Source organism: Mirounga leonina, unplaced genomic scaffold (genome assembly GCF_011800145.1).
Source record: "Mirounga leonina isolate KUSES-001 unplaced genomic scaffold, KU_Mleo_1.0 Mir_493, whole genome shotgun sequence".
In the NCBI taxonomy this organism is placed as follows: Eukaryota; Metazoa; Chordata; class Mammalia; order Carnivora; family Phocidae; genus Mirounga; species Mirounga leonina.
Window position 1 is genome coordinate 2,665,557 of NW_023270780.1, and position 17,730 is coordinate 2,683,286.

Here is a 17,730-nt window from a genome sequence, read left to right on the forward strand (position 1 = left end):
CTCTGTTGAAAACTTTCCAATAGCTCCTATCTCATTCAGAATCCTTAAAATGATCTATGAGGCTATACACCAACCTCTTTACTGCCTTTGCTTCTTTGGTCTTATTTCTTCTCTCCCTCCCTCCCTCCCTCTGCTCCCCCACCCCCCTTACTGGACTCCATGTTCTTAAATACATCCTTGCCCTCAGGGCATTTCCACTTGCTCTTTCCCCTAGGTATTCTTTAGATCGCTGTTCAGATGTAAGCCTTCCCTAATATCCTATTTATATAAAATAGAAACCACATCCACCCTGGTTTATTTTTCTCTGAAGTGATCACCATTATTTGAAAAAAAATGTGTATATATATGCATATATACACATATATACTTAAAGTTTTTATTCATTTCACAGAGAGAGACACAGAAAGAGAGGGAACACAAGCAGGGGGAGTGGGGGAGGGAGAAGCAGGCTTCCCGCTGAGCAGGGAGCCCGATGCGGGGCTGGATCCCAGGACCCTGGGACCATGACCTGAGCCGAAGGCAGACGCTTAACGACTGAGCCACCCAGGTGCCCCTACATATATATATGTATTTATTTGTCAGAGAGAGAGAGAGAGCACAAGCAGGGGGAGCAGCAGGCAGAGAGAGAAGCAGATTCCCCGCTGAGCAAGGAGACCGATGTGGGACTCGATTCCAGGACCCTGGGATCATGACCCGAGCCAAAGGCAGATGCTTAACCGACTGTGCCACCCAGGCATCCTGAAAATTGTATATGTTTTAATATGATGCAATATATTTTATATATAAATATAGATTTATATATAAATTTAATATATAAAGTAATATGTAAATTAATACTATATATTAATAATATATAAATATATTAATATAGAATGTGTTTATTAAATTATATAAATACATAATATTTATATTTTGTTTATCTACTTATTTCCTTATTGGTTTATTGTCTGCCTTCTCCCATAGAATGTAAGCTCCGTGAGGGCACGATTTTGTTTTGTTCCCTTCCAAGTGCCAGGAAGAGTACCTGAATCAAAGGTAAATGAATGGTTTTGTTTTTGCTTTTTTCGTTATAGAACTCTTGTTTTACTGAAATGTGATCCTATCAGATTTCATTTTTTGTGTGCATTGTTGCAACTCACATATCTCTTAACTGAACACCTTCTGACATAATGCTAACAGGACATCTCTGTTCAAAGAGAGTTCTCCATTCTCAGATTGAATTAAGTCGATCCTATAGCATCTATTTTTCACTATCTCATTTTTAAAAAGACTTATTTATTTATTTGAGAGAGAGAGAGAGTGTAGGAGGAGGGGCAGAAGGAGAGAGTCTTCAAGCAGACACCCTGCTGAGTGCAGAGCCTATTGTGGGGCTGGATCCCACAACCTATGAGATCATGACCTGAGCCAAAACCAACAGCTGGATGCTTAACTGACTAAGCCACCCAGGTGCCCTCACTATCTCATTTTTTAATGGTCGCTATATTTTGTATTCTTTACAATATCTCCATAGATTTTTTTTTTAAAGATTTTATTTATTTATTTGACAGAGAGAGAGAGAGGGAGAACACAGCAAGGGGGGCAGCAGGCAGAGGGAGAGGGAGAAACAGGCTCCCAGCTCAGCAGGGAGCCCTATGCGGGGCTTGATCCCAGAAACCCAGGATCATGACCTGAGCCAAAGGCAGATGCTTAATCGACTGAGCCACCCAGGTGCCCCTCCATAGACTTTTTTTAAAAGATTTTATTTATTTATTTGAGAGAGAGCATGAGTGGGGGGGAGGAGAAGAGGCAGAGGGAGAAGCAGATTCCCTGCTGAGCAGGGAGACCCATACTGGGCTCAATCCCTGGACCCTGGGATCACAACCTGAGCCGACTCCCTCAGCCCCTCACCACCCTCTCGTGCTCTCGCTCTCTCACTCTCTCAAATAAATATAAATAAAATCTTTTTTAAAAAGTGTACTAACTAAACACTGGTCACAACCTATTAAATATCTGACTAAAGCTAAGAAGGTGACACTTCCCTGCACAGGTATCATGGATCATGGTTTCCCAGAACAGTGATGACATTCCAGAACATTCACTTTCTAGTCCTTTTGTTTGGGTTGAATGTTTGTCTTCGTTTACTTATACATTTAGAAGAATACTAACTTAGTTATCCCTGATTTTCAACCTGTCTTTGGAGTTGCATTATCCTGATTAACCCAGAGCATTTTTTGTTGATGAATTTTATATTTTATGAAATACCCCTCTCCTATCTGATCTCAGCTCTTTGTGTTGATTTCTGTTTTGTACAATATTAATATAGCTACACATGCTTTCTGTTACTACTATTGCCTGGAATATTTTTTTCACTCTCTCCCTTTATTTTTTTTTTTTAATTTTTTAAAGATTTTATTTATTTATTTGAGGGAGAGAATGAGAGACAGAGAGCATGAGAGGGAGGAGGGTCAGAGGGAGAAGCAGACTCCCTGCCGAGCAGGGAGCCCGATGCGGGACTCGATTCTGGGACTCCAGGATCATGACCTGAGCCGAAGGCAGTCGCTTAACCAACTGAGCCACCCAGGCGCCCTCTCCCTTTATTTTTTACCTTTTTTTTTTTTTTTTAAAGATTTTATTTATTCGGCAGAGAGAGACAGACAGAGAAAGGGGGAATATAGCAGGGGGAGTGGGAGAGGGAGAAGCAGGCTTCCCGCGGAGCAGGGAGCCCGATGTGGGGCTCGATCCTAGGACCCTGGGATTATGACCTGAGCGGAAGGCAGACGCTTAATGACTGAGCCACCCAGGTGCCCCTACCTTTTTTTTTTTAAGACTTTATTTATTCATTAGAGGGAGAGAGAGAGCACAAGCAGGGGGAGCGGCAGGCAGAGGGAGGGAGAAGCATGTTCCCCACCGAGCAGGGAGTCCGATTTGGGGCTGCTCCCAGGACCCCAGGATCATGACCTGAGCCAAAGGCAGATGCTTAACAGACTGAGCCACCCAGGCATCCCATATTTTTACCTTCTTATCACTTAGTTTGGTGTGTCTCTATCTACATTGTGTAGCTATTTTTTAAAATGTATTTCTTGTCTTGTTTGCAAACTATTTTGGTTATGTTTGAACTTGTCACTAATTATTTTTCTGTGATTCCTTGTTTCCCCTTTCCTGTCTATGGTTATATTGACAGCTTCCCCCCCTCCCCCCCGCAATGATAGGGAGATTTTACTCCTTATCAAACTCTGAGGGTTACCAGTAATTTTTTAACATATCTATTAAAACCAACATCTAAGGGCGCCTGGGTGGCTCAGTCATGAAACTCCCAGTTTCGTGTGTGTATGGTAAGGTAATCCAAAGCATTTTTTTTTTTTTAAGATTTTATATATTTATTTGAGAGAGCGAGTACAAGCGAGGGGAGGGGCAGAGGGAGAGGGAGAAGCCAACTCCTGGCTGAGCAGGGAGCATGATGGGGGACTTGATCCCAGGACCCTGAGATGATGACCTGAGCTGAAGGCAGCTGCTTAACCGCCTGAGCCACCCAGGCGCCCAATCCAACACATTTTTAAATGTTATTCTTTTTTTTTTTTAATTTATTTGACAGAAAGAGAGACAGCGAGAGAGAGAACACAAGCAGGGGGAGTGGGAGAGGGAGAAGCAGACTCCCTGCCAAGCAGGGAGCCCGATGCGGGACTCGATCCAGGGACTCCAGGATCATGACCTGAGCCGAAGCAGTCGCTTAACCAACTGAGCCACCCAGGCGCCCGAAAGGAAATATTTCTTTGTCACTTATTGATACATCTTTCTCCTCTTCCATCTCTGCTCCTGCTTCAGATAGTCCTCCTATCTTTTTCAGATGTCACTGTATGATATTTTTATGTTCTTATGTTTTCTGCCAGATCCTAGGGCTGGCAATTAGTAACTCAGATTGCATAAATGTTTTTGTCCTTTTGTGTTTTCACTAGAAAATAAAATATTAGGTTTCAGTGGACCTTACAGTTCCTTGACTCTACTATGTTCATATGAGAAGTCAAGGTATAAAAATGTCTAAAAATAGTTTTAGATTCCTATTTTTACTTTTGTTTCTTACACCTTCCCTCTTTGCTTCTTTGACAGATATTGAAGCAATTGGATTAAGAAATTAAGAAAAATTCTGTTTGTAAATATTCCTGAAAACCTGGTGGGATTTTTGTGTCCAAATACACAGTGTTGACTTTATTTGTGTATCTGCACTTTCACTTAGGTTTGGGCTTAGTAAATTTAATTTGGTAAAATATTTCTTTCTTTTTTTTTTTTTTTTAAAGATTTTATTTATTTATTTGACAGAGAGAGACACAGCGAGAGAGGGAACACAAGCAGGGGGAGTGGGAGAGGGAGAAGCAGGCTCCCCGCGGAGCAGGGAGCCCGATGCGGGGCTCGATCCCAGGATCTGGGATCATGACCTGAGCGGAAGGCAGCCGCTTAACCGACTGAGCCACCCAGTCGCCCCTTGAATGTTATTCTTGATTAACAAACCCAAATGGTTTACTAGTTTGTCTCCCATTCTTTGGGAGATTAGTTATAAAAGGATTGATTCGTCAAACCTTTTCTGGGTTCTTACCATGTGTCAGGCTCTGTATTGGGCTCAGGGATTGCAAAGATTAGGACACCTTTCCTGACCTTAATTAAATAGGAGAGAGAGAGAGAGAGATTCAGTTCTGGAGGATAAGGGCTTAGTGGTTAGGTGCACAAAGCTCTATGGGAAAGTGACGGAGCTGAAAAGTCATTACCATCCCACCTGTTTCTAAGCTAAGCAGGGTCCTGGTTAGTACTTGGATGGGAGATCCCACCAGTTTCTAAAAATGAAGATGCCGGCAAACACATCCACAGCAATTTCAAGCGTTCCTCCACCGCCTCTTTTAGATTCGCCAGCAGGGAACTCAACCGGAGAACTTGAATAAAAGGGAAGGTAGAGGTCGGTCCTCTTTTTGTGTGTCACCTCAGTCCTCCGTTCGCCCCTACATACCCGTTTTATTTGGGCGGCGCCTACAACTCCCACAGCGCAACGCGGATGGAAGCGGAAGCGGCTGGCTGAGCGAGGCCTGTGATTGGTGGTGAGCGCTGGGCCAATGGAACGAGTTGTTGTTAGGCAGTCTAGAAGAACCGGTCGGGGAGGGAGGAAGGTGGCAAGATGGTGTTGGAAAGTACTATGGTTTGGTGAGGAGCTACCTCGGGACCCATGGGGGCGGGACTGGGGGCGGGGGGCGCGTGTCGCGCGGAGGCCGGGTGGGCCTGGGGTGGGGGTGGGGGAACGATCTGTGAGATGCGGCCTTGGGCCAGGAAGGAAGGAGCCCCATCGACTCCCTGAGTCATCACAGGGCCCGGGAGAGGAGGACGGGCCCAGAGTACCCCAGTATCCCTCAGCTCTCGGACAGTCATTGACTGGCCGATCCCTGCTTCTTTGCTCTATTTTAGCTTCTTCTCCCCTAGACTAGCCCCAGGTCCGCTGTGTGTAGCGAGAGTCCTGCTTCTCAGACTCATCTGTCCTCTACTCTTCTCAAAATAATGGATGTTAGCAAGAGAGATTATAAATCCTTTCCCCGCCCCAATCGCTCATGTCTGTCTCCATTACCTTTCCCTGTATCATCTTGAAAGGTACTATTTATAAATTGCTTTCTATGTGTCAGGCATTAATTTACGTTTTCTCATTTAAGCCTCACAACACTTCTCCATAAATATCCTTCCGTTTTACAGATGAGGATACCGAGTCTCAGCAGTTTTAAATGACTTACCAAAGTCACACGGCTAATTAAGTGGGGGAGCCAAGATTTAAACCCTAGGCTATCTGACGTTAAAGCTCTTGTTTGGTGAGCTAGCCCTCTTCTTCAATCTCAGACTTGGGCTGAGTATCTTATTATGAGTTGGATTAGAAGCAGAGGACACAAACTTTTGCAAGGTTTCCACAGTTTCTTCGAACTGTGAGAGTAGAATATAATACAGAATAGTACACAAACACACAAATCACCAGTTGGATGGGACAGCCACCTAAGAATTTCTTTTGGCGGTGTGGGGAAAGGATAACATTGCCAGATAAAATACAGGATGCCCAGCTAAATTTGAATTCATATAAACAGTAGTTTTTAAATACAAAAATGGCTAGAAGTGTGTCCCAAATATTGCAGAGGACATATTTATTCTAAAAAGTTACTTGTTAATTATCTGTAAGTTCAATTTTAACTGGGGGTCCTATATGTTTATGTGCTAAGTCTGGCAACTTCTGGGACAGAGCATGTTAGAGTAGAAAAAGGACAGGATTTGGAATCCAAAATCTTGTGTTTTCTGCTACTTAACAGCTGCATGTTATTGAGAATGTAGTAAATCTCTCACTGGGAATAATTGTAACCTCCACTTGCCTTATAGCACAGGTAAAATATTTGTGACGGTGCTCTGTAAACTGTATAGCACTGTACATCTCTTAGTTGCAATGTACCTGAGGAGTCCTCAAGAGGGAATTTAAGGGAGTCCCTTTAAGTCCCTTGAAGGGACTATGACAGATGTTGAGGAGACACCATGACAGGTAAGGGGAAGGGCAGAAACAAAGCTGCTGAAGTGTAAATGCCCAAGGTGTGGTTAAGGATTAGGAAATAGGTTAGTGTGACTTGGTTTTAAGGTTGTTGGTTTAAGGTAGTTTCTTTCTTTTTTTTTTTTGAAAGGTAGAAAACCACAAATGTCAAGCTCAGGAGGTTGAACTCTGGTATCTTTCAATAGAGGACTTCTGAAAGAGTTCTGAGTGTGGTGGAGGCAGAGCCGTATACAAAATGGGGTTTAAAAATATTGGCCTGGGGGCACCTTGGTGGCTCAGTTGCTGAAGTGTCTGGCTCTTGATCTCAGCTTAGGTCTAGATCTCAGGAGTCCTGAGTTCAAGCCTCAAAAAAAAGGAAGGATATTGGCCTGGCTTGATGTATAGGAGGAAAGATTAGGCCCAGAGAGACATATTGGTGGCCAATTGTAACAGCCCAGGCACAGAATAATGATGAGAGCCACTCTTTTTCTGTAGAGCCTCATGCTCTGCTGTGCATCAAAATTCTGTGGAGGAGTTTATTAAAAATTGCAGGTATTTGACTCTGCTTTCCATCTGCAGAGTCAGACTCCCAGTCAGGGAAGTCCAGGCATCTATATTCTTTTTTAAATGAAGACTTTATGGAATAGCTGGACAATATCATAAGCCCTTACTTAGAGATGGATTTTTGGTGGGAAGAATTATATACCATTGAGCAAAAGTAGTCAAGAAATAGGTATATTATTCAATTCATATAAAGTTCAAGACTGGAGAAACTAAATTGTGTTTTTTAGGGATGCACACCTAGATGTTAAGGCATCTGTGTTTTCAATACCCCCATACTAATCAGCCTCCCAGTGTTCTAATGCATGACAAATTGTGAGCCCTGCTCCCACATTCTCCACTGTCTGTTCTCCCTCCCTCTCAAGTTCCCGTGCTCACTCTGACGCTTTTCTTCCAACCCTCATCCATCTGCTGCTCTTGCCCACAGCCCTTATACTTAGTAGCTGTTCCAGCTGGACAGTCCTCAAAGCCTCCATTGTTTCTTATATTTGGACTCACTACTGTATTTGAAGCTAGAGAGGCTGTTGCTTTTCTGCTGGGAGAATAATCAGAAACAGTGTATCAGGGAAAAAAGAATATAACCCATGGTCAGTAGAGTCAGCCCTTGACCCCTCTATGTAGATGGAGTTTCCGCTATGAGAACTAGTCCATATGTCATGCTTATTGTTAGGCACTGTGCTAAGTACTTTCTATGCATTTCATCATCATAGCAGTCCTGTAAGCCTACCCTCACCTACATACAGTAAAACCCACTTTACAGCTGAAGTAACTAGACCTTAGAGAAATTAAGTAACTTCCTCAGGATCATAGTATTAATAAATAACAGATTGGGGATTTGAACCTGAACCTGAACACTGCCCTTTACTCCCTTTTCCATTTCTTTCAGTAGTTTCTTATTACCTCTCTTCATCATTCCTGGCTTATATTTATTGTCAGTCAAAGGATATTAAAAGATTGCCCCCGCCCATATTTTTTTTAAAGATTTTATTTATTGGGGCGCCTGGGTGGCTCAGTCGGTTAAGCGGCTGCCTTCGGCTCGGGTCATGATCCAAGGGTCCTGGGATCGAGCCCCACATCGGGCTCCCTGCTCGGCAGGAAGCCTGTTTCTCCCTCTCCCACTCCCCCTGCTTGTGTTCCCTCTCTCACTGTGTCTCTCTCTGTCAAATAAATAATTAAATCTTAAAAAAAAAAAAAGATTTTATTTATTTATTTGTCAGAGATAGAGCGTGAGCGGGGGAAGGAGCAGACGGGGAGGGAGAAGCAGACTCCCCACTGAGCAGGGAGCCCAGATTCAGGGCTCCATCTCTGGGGCTCCAGGATCATGACCTGAGCCGAAGGCAGACGCTTAACCGACTGAGCCACCCAGGCATCCCCCCAGCCCATATTTTGTTTGCCAGTGGAAATGAAGTGTCTCATCTGGGAGAACACTGCAACACAGATGGAATCATTGACGATTAGAGTGCTAAGGGATCTCAAGTCATCAGGAATTGGTCCTGTTCAGGGCTTGTATAACTGTTTCACTTTCTTACCTTTTTTTTTTTTTTCCTTTTATTAACATACAATGTATTTTTTGTTTCAGGGGTACAGATCTGTGATTCATCAGTCTTACACAATTCACAGCGCTCACCATAGCACATAGCCTCCCCAATATCCATCACTCAGCCACCCCCTCCTACCCCCCTCCACTCCAGCAACCCTCAGTGTGTTTCCTGAGATTAAGAGTCTCTTATGGTTTGTCTCCCTCTCTGGTTTTGTCCCGATTCATTTTTTCCTCTCTTCCCCCATGATCCTCTGCCTTGTTTCTCAAATTCCACATATCAGCAAGATCATATGATAATTGTATTTCTCTGATTGACTTATTTCGCTTAGCATAATACCCTCTAGTTCCATCTACATCGTTGCAAATGGCAAGATTTCATTTTTTTGGATGGCTGCATAATATTCCATTATATATACATATATATATATATATATATATATATATATACACACACACACACACACACGCGCACACCACATCTTCTTTATCCATTCATCTGCCAATGGACATCTAGGCTCTTTCCATACTTTGGCTATTGTGGACATTGCTGCTATAAACATTGGGGTACATATACCCCTTTGGATCACTACATTTGTATCTTTGGGGTAAATACCCAGTAGTGCAATTGCTGGGTCATAGGGTAGCTCTATTTTCAACTCTTCCTCTGCTTGTGTTCCCTCTCTCGGCTGTGTCTCTCTCTCTGTCAAATAAATAAATACAATCTTTAAAAAAAAAAAGCATTTGGGGCGCCTGGGTGACTCAGTTGGTTGGGCGACTGCCTTCGGCTCGGGTCGTGGTCCTGGAGTCCCGGGATCGGGTCCCACATCGGGCTCCCTGCTCGGCGGGGAGTCTGCTTCCCCCTCTGCCCTCTTCCCTCTCGGGCTCTCTGAATCTCATGCTCTCTCTCTCAGATAAGTGAATAAAATCTTTAAAAAAAAAAAAAAAGCATTTAACTGCAGATTATAAGAAGGTGATTGTGATACTTGAACAGATTGCAACGTTTGGTGCTTATCAGAATCATTTGTGGAATGGAGATTTAAAATGTGTTTCCTCCTTTGGTCTTTTTTTTTTTTTTTTTTTTTTTAAGAAAGGGAGGTGGGGGGCAGAGGGAGAAGGAGAATCTTAAGTAGTCTCCACACTGAGCATGGAGCCCAGTGTGGGGCTTGATCTCATGACCCTGAGACCATGACCTGAGCTGAAACCAATAAGAGTCGGCTGCCCAGCCGACTGAGCCACCCAGGTGTCCCTCCTTTGATCATTTTGAGTCAGTAAGTCTGGTGTAAGGCTTGGAAGTCTGTGTGTGTGTATCATATATATATAATTTTTTTTTCTTTTTTAAGTTGTAGGTGGTTCTGTGTTTCACAGAGACTGAGAGCCACTGCTGTGCATGACAGTGTCCGTCAAAGTTTTGAAGGAGGGTAGGGGTCCCTGGAACTAGAGAGAATGTTTCAGAGAGATGTTACAGTATGTCCTCTTTCTCTTCCTTTTAATCTGACAGCGTGGACAACAGTGAGTACATGCGGAATGGGGACTTCTTACCCACCCGGCTGCAGGCTCAACAAGACGCTGTCAACATAGTCTGTCACTCTAAGACCCGCAGCAACCCTGAGAACAACGTGGGCCTCATCACACTGGCCAAGTACGTGGGGCAGAGGAGGAAGGGGCTTGGTAAGCGGGTGGGTGTTTTCCCACAGGTAACCCACTGTGGCATCCAGGTTGCTATCCTTTTGTAGGTCCCAATAAGCTGCATTTGCCCATCAACCTTCCTAGACTACCTTCTTCACTATTCAGAAGAATATACATAGCAACTTGAGTTTATTTATTTACTTATTTTATTTTATTTTTTTATTTTTTTAAAGATTTTATTTATTTATTTGAGAGAGAGAGAATAAGAGACAGAGAGCACGAGAGGGAGGAAGGCCAGAGGGAGAAGCAGACTCCCTGCTGAGCAGGGAGCCCGATGCGGGACTCGATCCGTGGACTCTAGGATCATGACCTGAGCCGAAGGCAGTCGCTTAACCAACTGAGCCACCCAGGCGCCCCTATTTACTTATTTTAAAGACTTATTTATTTGAGACAGAGAAAGGATGAGCACAGGGTGGGTGGGAAGGGGCAGAAGGAGGAGGAGAGAAGCTCCAGCAGACTCTCTGCTGAGCGAGGAGCCCAATGTGGGGCTCGATCTCAGGACCTGGAAACCAGGACCTGAGCCAAAATCAAGAGTCAGACGCTTAGGGCGTCTATGACCTGAAATCATAGAAACCCTTTCCCTACATCCCAGTGACTGTGAAGTGCTGACCACACTCACCCCTGACACCGGCCGCATTCTTTCCAAGCTCCACACTGTCCAACCCAAGGGCAAGATCACCTTCTGCACTGGCATCCGCGTGGCCCATGTGAGTCCTACTGGATCCCTTTGATTGTTCCCCCTTGCTCTGAGGTTCTGTCCCCAACGTTCATTTCTTCCCTGGAATGTTTAGCTAGAACCAGAACAGGGATAGAGAGGTGACCCAGAGAAAGGAGTAGAAAGGCTATGGTGGGATGAATTCCAGGACTGATGATGGTGGTGAAGGAAAAGACCTTTGGAATTAAGACTTAGACCCTCTTCCTTGTCTACATAGAGGCAAAGCAGGGAGGGAAGGGTGGAGGAGCGGTTAGCCCTTGTGTGAACATGACAGTGGACTTGAGCATAGAAACCATAAGAAAAGCAGCAGAGTGACAGAGGAGAGCTAAGTGATTCCTCTGGCTGACTGAGAACTTGCTCTTCCTTTACAAGCTGGCTCTGAAGCACCGACAGGGCAAGAATCACAAGATGCGCATCATTGCCTTTGTGGGAAGCCCTGTGGAGGACAACGAGAAGGATGTGAGTCCAGGTGACAGCCAGGGAATGTGGAAATGGGGCTTCTTGGGCTTTAGGAGAGCCTGCCAGAGGCATTGGGTTCATCGTTTTGGGGAAAGGTGGATATGCAGAACTCAGTGTTTCTGTTGGGGGGCCTTGGGGAGGTTAACTGATTTCTGTATGCTTTTGTGAGGTGTGTCATTTCCCCTCATGGTATGGAACAGATTTCCTCATTTCTCTTCCCTCTTCCTAGCTGGTGAAACTGGCTAAACGTCTCAAGAAGGAAAAAGTAAATGTTGACATTATCAATTTTGGGGAAGAGGTGAGTAAGGACGGGTTGGGGGGCATGGACTCGATATGGTTATAAGCAGAACAGTCCTTACCCAGAGGAGTGCTTGCACTGTGAGAGAGGAACTGACATGGCAGAGGAGGGGGAACAAGACGGGAAGGAGAGCCTCCTGTGTTCTTCCCTCCCCCAGGAGGTGAACACAGAAAAGCTGACAGCCTTTGTAAACACATTGAATGGCAAAGATGGAACTGGTTCTCATCTGGTGACAGTGCCCCCTGGGCCCAGCTTGGCCGACGCCCTCATCAGTTCTCCGATTCTAGCTGGTGAAGGTGGTGCCATGCTGGGTCTTGGTGCCAGTGACTTTGAATTCGGAGTGGATCCCAGTGCTGATCCTGAGCTGGCCCTGGTGAGCAAACGTTGACCTCAGACTCCGAGGGTCCTCCTTTCCTCTTATACTGAGGACCCACGTACCACATAGCGTCTCTAGGCCTAAACCGTCCTGAATACCTTCGCTCATTTTCCCAGACTCCCTTTGGTCCCTTTTCCCCTTAATTCTGTGTGATCTCTAGGGGCACCAATGTCAGACTGTCTTGTTCCGTTCTCCTGATTAAACCCCAGGCTTCTCCCAAGTCCTTCCTTTTTCCCTATATCAACTCTTACCTCCCCAGGTTCTTCCCCATGTGCATAAACCAGAAGCTGCCCCTTTATGTCCCCTTCCCACCCCTCAACTGACTTCCCCAAGTGCCTGCAAGGAGGGAGGCAGAACATCTGACCTTGCCCTGCGCTTTGCCAGGCCCTCCGTGTCTCCATGGAAGAGCAGCGGCAGCGGCAGGAGGAGGAGGCCCGGCGGGCAGCTGCAGCCTCTGCGGCTGAGGCGGGGATTGCTACAGCTGGGGCTGAAGGTGAGGGATGGGGCCAGGGGTACCCCGTGGAGCGGGGCGTAGACGCCGGCGTAGCGGTGGGGAGGCCTGGCAGCCCGGGAATATAGGGGCCGGGGGAGCAGTTTCGGGGCGGGCCTGTGTGGAACATGGCACCAGTTCTGCTCTGCCGCTCTCCTTTTTCCAGACTCAGACGACGCTCTGCTGAAGATGACCATCAGCCAGCAGGAGTTTGGCCGCACCGGGCTCCCTGACCTAAGCAGTATGACCGAGGAGGAGCAGATCGCTTATGCCATGCAGATGTCCCTGCAGGGTGCAGGTGAGCCAGGGCCTGGGAAGCAGTGCTCAGGCAGAGGGATTGGGTAGGGAAATGGAGCTCAACAAACTGACCTCTTTTCCTCAGAGTTTGGCCAGGCAGAAGCAGCTGACGTCGATGCCAGTTCTGCCATGGACACATCTGAGCCCGCCAAGGTGAGGGCCAGTGTTGACTCCCCACCCCCATCACGTATCAAGTCCCCTGGCATTCATGTCCTTAGCCCTCTAGGCCTGGAACCATTCTTCAGGGTTTCATAGATGAGCTTTTTGAGGAGCAGAGGGAAAGAAACACCTAGATCTACATTTCTTGTTTGTAAACCTTGCTAAGGCAATAGAATGAACACAGGCCGGGTTGGATTAAGTGTCCTGAGGTTCTATAATTTTCCTTCTTGGTGTGAGCAGTCTAGACTGGTGTATAGGATATTGTCTTCCCAGGAGGGTGAAAGAGGGTCTAAGGCAAAGAAAAAGGAGTGGGTGTCTGACAGTAAGAAACCTGACCATGATGGCATCTGTTTTTATCCTGTATGCTCAGGAAGCAAAGTCCCAGTTTCTCTGTTTGGTCACTAATGAATGTGTGAGTTGGTACCATACATAGGCACTGGGTATTTTCCTGAATTGTCCTTTCTACCCTCGGCCAGAGGCGGCCCCACCCCCAGACAGTCAGGTGGAGAGAGGGGCTCAGGCAGCAGTGCGCTGCCCAGATGAGCCAGCCCCTGCCCTGAGCCCACACTGCCCTTTTCCAGGAGGAGGATGATTATGACGTGATGCAGGACCCTGAGTTCCTTCAGAGTGTCCTGGAGAACCTTCCAGGCGTGGATCCCAACAATGAAGCTATTCGAAATGCCATGGGGTCCCTGGCCTCGCAGGCCAACAAGGATGGCAAGAAGGACAAGAAGGAGGAGGAGAAGAAATGAGACTGGGGGCAGGGGTGGCTGAGGCGCTCAGGAGGCCGCATAGCGTGGGCGGGATGTAGGCGTAGATACAGTATCTGTAACCAGGACAACCTGAATAAAGCTTGGCAGCTTTTGTTTTTCTTTTGCTTCCAATAGTGGTAGCTCTCAGTGTGACAGAGGGGAGGAGTGCCCTATGAGGAGAGTGTTCCCTGTTGAGTCCTCGGTGTCTCCAGCACCTGGCCTCTAAATTCTGACCTGCTCCCCTTCCTTCCGTCCCCAAGGCAGTCTCTCCTGACACTTCTTTTTTTTTTCTTAGATTTTATTTATTTATAAAATTATTTATAAAATATATAAATATAAAATATTTATATTTTATTTATTATATATAATTATATATATTATATATATATTATTTATTTATAGAGACACAGCGAGAGCAAGAACAAAAGCAGGGGGAGTGGGAGAGGGAGAAGCAGGCTTCCTGCCGAGCAGGGAGCCCGACGTGGGGCTTGATCCCAGGACCCTGGGATCATGACCTGAGCCGAAGGCAGACGCTTAATGACTGAGCCACCCAGGCGCCCCTCTCCTGACACTTCTGCCCTGGGGCTGTGTCCCTGTCTCATGAAGAGGAGCTTTGCTGAGGGTCAGTTTTGGGTAGGCTCTGGGGCCACAGGGGTGAGTTGAAAACAGTACTGGCCTTGAGGCGCCTGGCCGGCTCAGTTGGAAGAACACACGACTCTTGATCTTGGGGTTGTGAGTTTGAGCCCCACGTTGGGTGTAGAGATTACTGTAAACACATACATACATACGAACAATACTGGCCTTTGGGGACCCCAGAGTCCAGGGCAGGGCCGGCCTGGAAATGAGTGATTACACATGTCTGATAAGTGCCCAAGGGGGCATGAACAAGACCCTGTGGAAACAAGAGAAAGGGCCAAACCCTCACAGCCTCTAGGAAGGCTCCTGGGGGGTAGCATTTGAGTCCTGTAACAGGGTGAAACGTTCATCAGCCAACAGGGAAGAGATGCGGGTGTTTCCAGTCAATAGGAACAAGTATGTGCTCATGGCACAGAGGCACTTGGGAGGGGTTGAGTAGCTCAGAGACTGGTTGGGCAAGTGGCACGAGATGGGAAAATAGGCAGCATTCAAAACACTGAAGATCAGGGATCCTTGAGGCCTTTCACAAGGTGCGGTCTATGAAGCCACAAGATAAACATTTAGAAGAGGGTTTTCTTACAGGGTGTAGAATAGAATGCAAAATTCACATAATCCCACAGCAACTTACTGAATGGGAGAAGATATTTGCAAATGATATATCCGGTGAGGGGTTAATATCCAAAATATATAAAGAACTTCTACAACCCAACAATAACAATAATTGCCTAAACAATGGGCAGAGGACCTGATAGACATTTTTCCAAAGAAAACATAGAAACGGCCGACACATGAAAAGATGCTCAACACCAATCATCAGGGAAATGCAAATCAAAGTGCAAATCACCTTACACCAGTCAGAATGGCCAGTATCAAAAAGATAAAAATTAACAAGTATTGACAAGGATGTGAGGAAAGGGAACCCCTGTGTACTATGGGTGGGAATGTTGGTGCCATTGTGGAAAACATTGGAGTTTCCTCAAAAAATTAAAAAATAGAAATACCATACAATCTAGTAATTCCACTTCTGGGTATTTACCCAGAGAACACAAAAGAACTTGCTTAGAAAGATGTGTACCACTCTAACATTATTTATAATAACCAAGATAATGGAAGCAACCCGTGTCCATCAGTAGATAATGGACAAAGAGAATAGATATATCTATATAGAGAGAGATACTTGTATCTATATATATATAGGTATATTTAGGTATCTATGCATGCACGCACAAACACACACCGGAATATCACTCAGCCATTAAAAAAGGATGGGATCGTGTCATTTGCAGCAACATGGATGGACCTAGAAGGTATAAGTGATATAAGACGGAAAAAGACAAATATGGTTTCACTTATACGTGGATCTTAAAAAAGGAACAAACACCAAAAAAGCAAAAATAATCCCATAAATACAGAGAACAAACTGGTGGTTGCCAGAGGGGAGGGGGGTTGGGGGTGAGTAAAATGAGTGAAGGAGAATGGGAGACACAGGCTTGCATTACGGAATGAGTAAGTTATAAGGATGAAAGGCACAGCGTAGGGAATATAGTCATTGGTATTGTAATAATAGTGTTGTATGGTGACAGATGGGAGGCTATCTTAGTGGTGAGCACAGAATAAAGCCTTATGGAATCACTATGTTGTATACCTGAAACTAATGTAACATTGTGTATCAACTACAATTTTAAAAAATCACATTATCCTCTTGTCTACTATATTTATTTTTTCTAAAGATTTTATTTATTTATTTGACAGAGACACAGCAAAAGAGGGAACACAAGCAGGGGGAGTGGGAGAAGGAGAAGCAGGCTTCCTGCTGAGCCGGGAGCCCGATGCGGGGCTCGATCCCAGGACCCCAGGATCATGACCTGAGCTAAAGGCAGACTCTTAACGACTGAGCCACCCAGACACCCCTTGTTTACTATATTTAAAGAAGTAATTAATATTTGACATAAAATAACATATATAAATCATGAAGCATAACAACAAAATGAACATATCATCTGCACTCAGTTTAAGAGCTAGAATATTCCAGGGGTACCTGGGTGGCTCAGTCGGTTAAGCTTCTGCCTTTGGCTCAGTTCATGATCCCAAGGCCCTGGGATCAAGCCCTGTGTCGGGCTTCCTGCTCAGTGGGCAGTCTGCTTCTCCCTCTCGCTCATGCTCTCTCTCTCAAATAAATAAATAAAATCTTTAAAAAAGGAACTAGAATATTCCTAATGCCACATACCGATGTGTGTCTTCTTGAACTCACTTTTATGTCCTCAGAGATAGCTATATTTTTTAAGGATTGTATTAATTTTAGGGGTGCGTGCCTGGGTGGCTCAGTCGATAGGCGTCTGCCTTCAGCTCAGGTCATGATCCCAGGGTCCTGGGATTGAGTCCCGCATCGGGCTCCCTGCTCTGCGGGAAGCCTGCTTCTCCCTCTCCCACTCCCCCTGCTTTTGTTCTTGCTCTCGCTGTGTCTCTCTCTGTCAAATGAATAAAATCTTAAAAAAAAAAAAGGATTTTATTTTAGAGAGAGAGCTTGCAAGCAGGGGGAGGGGCAGAGGCAGAGAGAATCTCAAGCAGACTGCACTGGGTGTGGAGCCCAACATGGGGCTTGAGTTCACAACCCTGAGATCATCACCTGAGACTGTTAAAGAGTCGAATGCCCCACTGACTGAGCCACCCAGGTGCCCCCTCCTCAGAGATAACTAATTTATTTTATTTATTTATTTGACAGCACAAGCAGGGGGAGTGAAAGGCAGAGGGAGAGGGAGAAGCAGGTTCTCGCTGAGCAGGGAGCCCGATGCGGGGCTTGAGCCCGGGACCCTGAGATCATGACCTGAGCCAAAGGCAGCCGCTTAACAACTGAGCCACCCAGGTGCCCCTCAGAGATAACTATTATCTAGAATTTTACGTTTTACCGTTTTTACCCTTCACAGTTTTCTCATATGCAGATAGCTGAACAGAATTTGTGAGTGTTGCTTGTTTTTGAGTTTTATAAAAAATAGTTTTATATTGTGAGACTTCTGGAACTTTTTTTTTTTTAAGTAGCCTCCACGTCCAGCATGGAGCCCACCACTGCACCTGAACTCATGACCCTGTGATCAAGACCTGAGCCAAGGGGCACCTTGGTGGCTTATTCATTAAGCGGCTGCCTTTGGCTCAGGTCATGATCCCAGGGTCCTGGGATCGAGCCCCGCATCAGGCTCCCTGCTCAGCAGGAAGCCTGCTTCTCCCTCTCCCACTCCCCCTGCTTGTGTTCCCTCTC

General features: G+C 45.7%; 1 protein-coding gene across 3 annotated transcripts; it reads left to right on the forward strand.

Annotated features, from left to right (window-relative positions):
• The first annotated feature begins 5,063 nt into the window (after positions 1-5,063).
• Positions 5,064-13,973, forward strand: PSMD4 (proteasome 26S subunit, non-ATPase 4). 3 transcript variants are annotated; one of them, XM_034990001.1, is made up of 10 exons: positions 5,064-5,163; positions 10,108-10,248; positions 10,888-11,002; positions 11,383-11,469; positions 11,699-11,767; positions 11,925-12,140; positions 12,528-12,636; positions 12,800-12,931; positions 13,016-13,083; positions 13,671-13,973. In XM_034990001.1, the coding sequence occupies exons 1-10, from the start codon at positions 5,138-5,140 to the stop codon at positions 13,839-13,841; spliced, it is 1,134 nt and encodes a 377-aa protein (XP_034845892.1). In that variant the 5' UTR covers positions 5,064-5,137; the 3' UTR covers positions 13,842-13,973. The 3 variants fall into 3 exon arrangements, with proteins under 3 accessions (XP_034845892.1, XP_034845893.1, XP_034845894.1); XM_034990002.1 differs by having other exon boundaries at positions 11,699-11,734; XM_034990003.1 differs by lacking the exon at positions 11,925-12,140.
• The last annotated feature ends 3,757 nt before the right edge of the window (positions 13,974-17,730 follow it).

Bases quoted from the DNA above. Each gene is read 5' to 3' on its own strand.
- PSMD4 (XM_034990001.1), top strand. From the start codon at position 5,138: ATGGTGTTGGAAAGTACTATGGTTTG. The intron at 11,768-11,924 runs GTGAGTAAGGAC...TCCCTCCCCCAG, and splicing joins TTATCAATTTTGGGGAAGAG to GAGGTGAACACAGAAAAGCT. The intron at 12,637-12,799 runs GTGAGGGATGGG...TCCTTTTTCCAG, and splicing joins TGCTACAGCTGGGGCTGAAG to ACTCAGACGACGCTCTGCTG.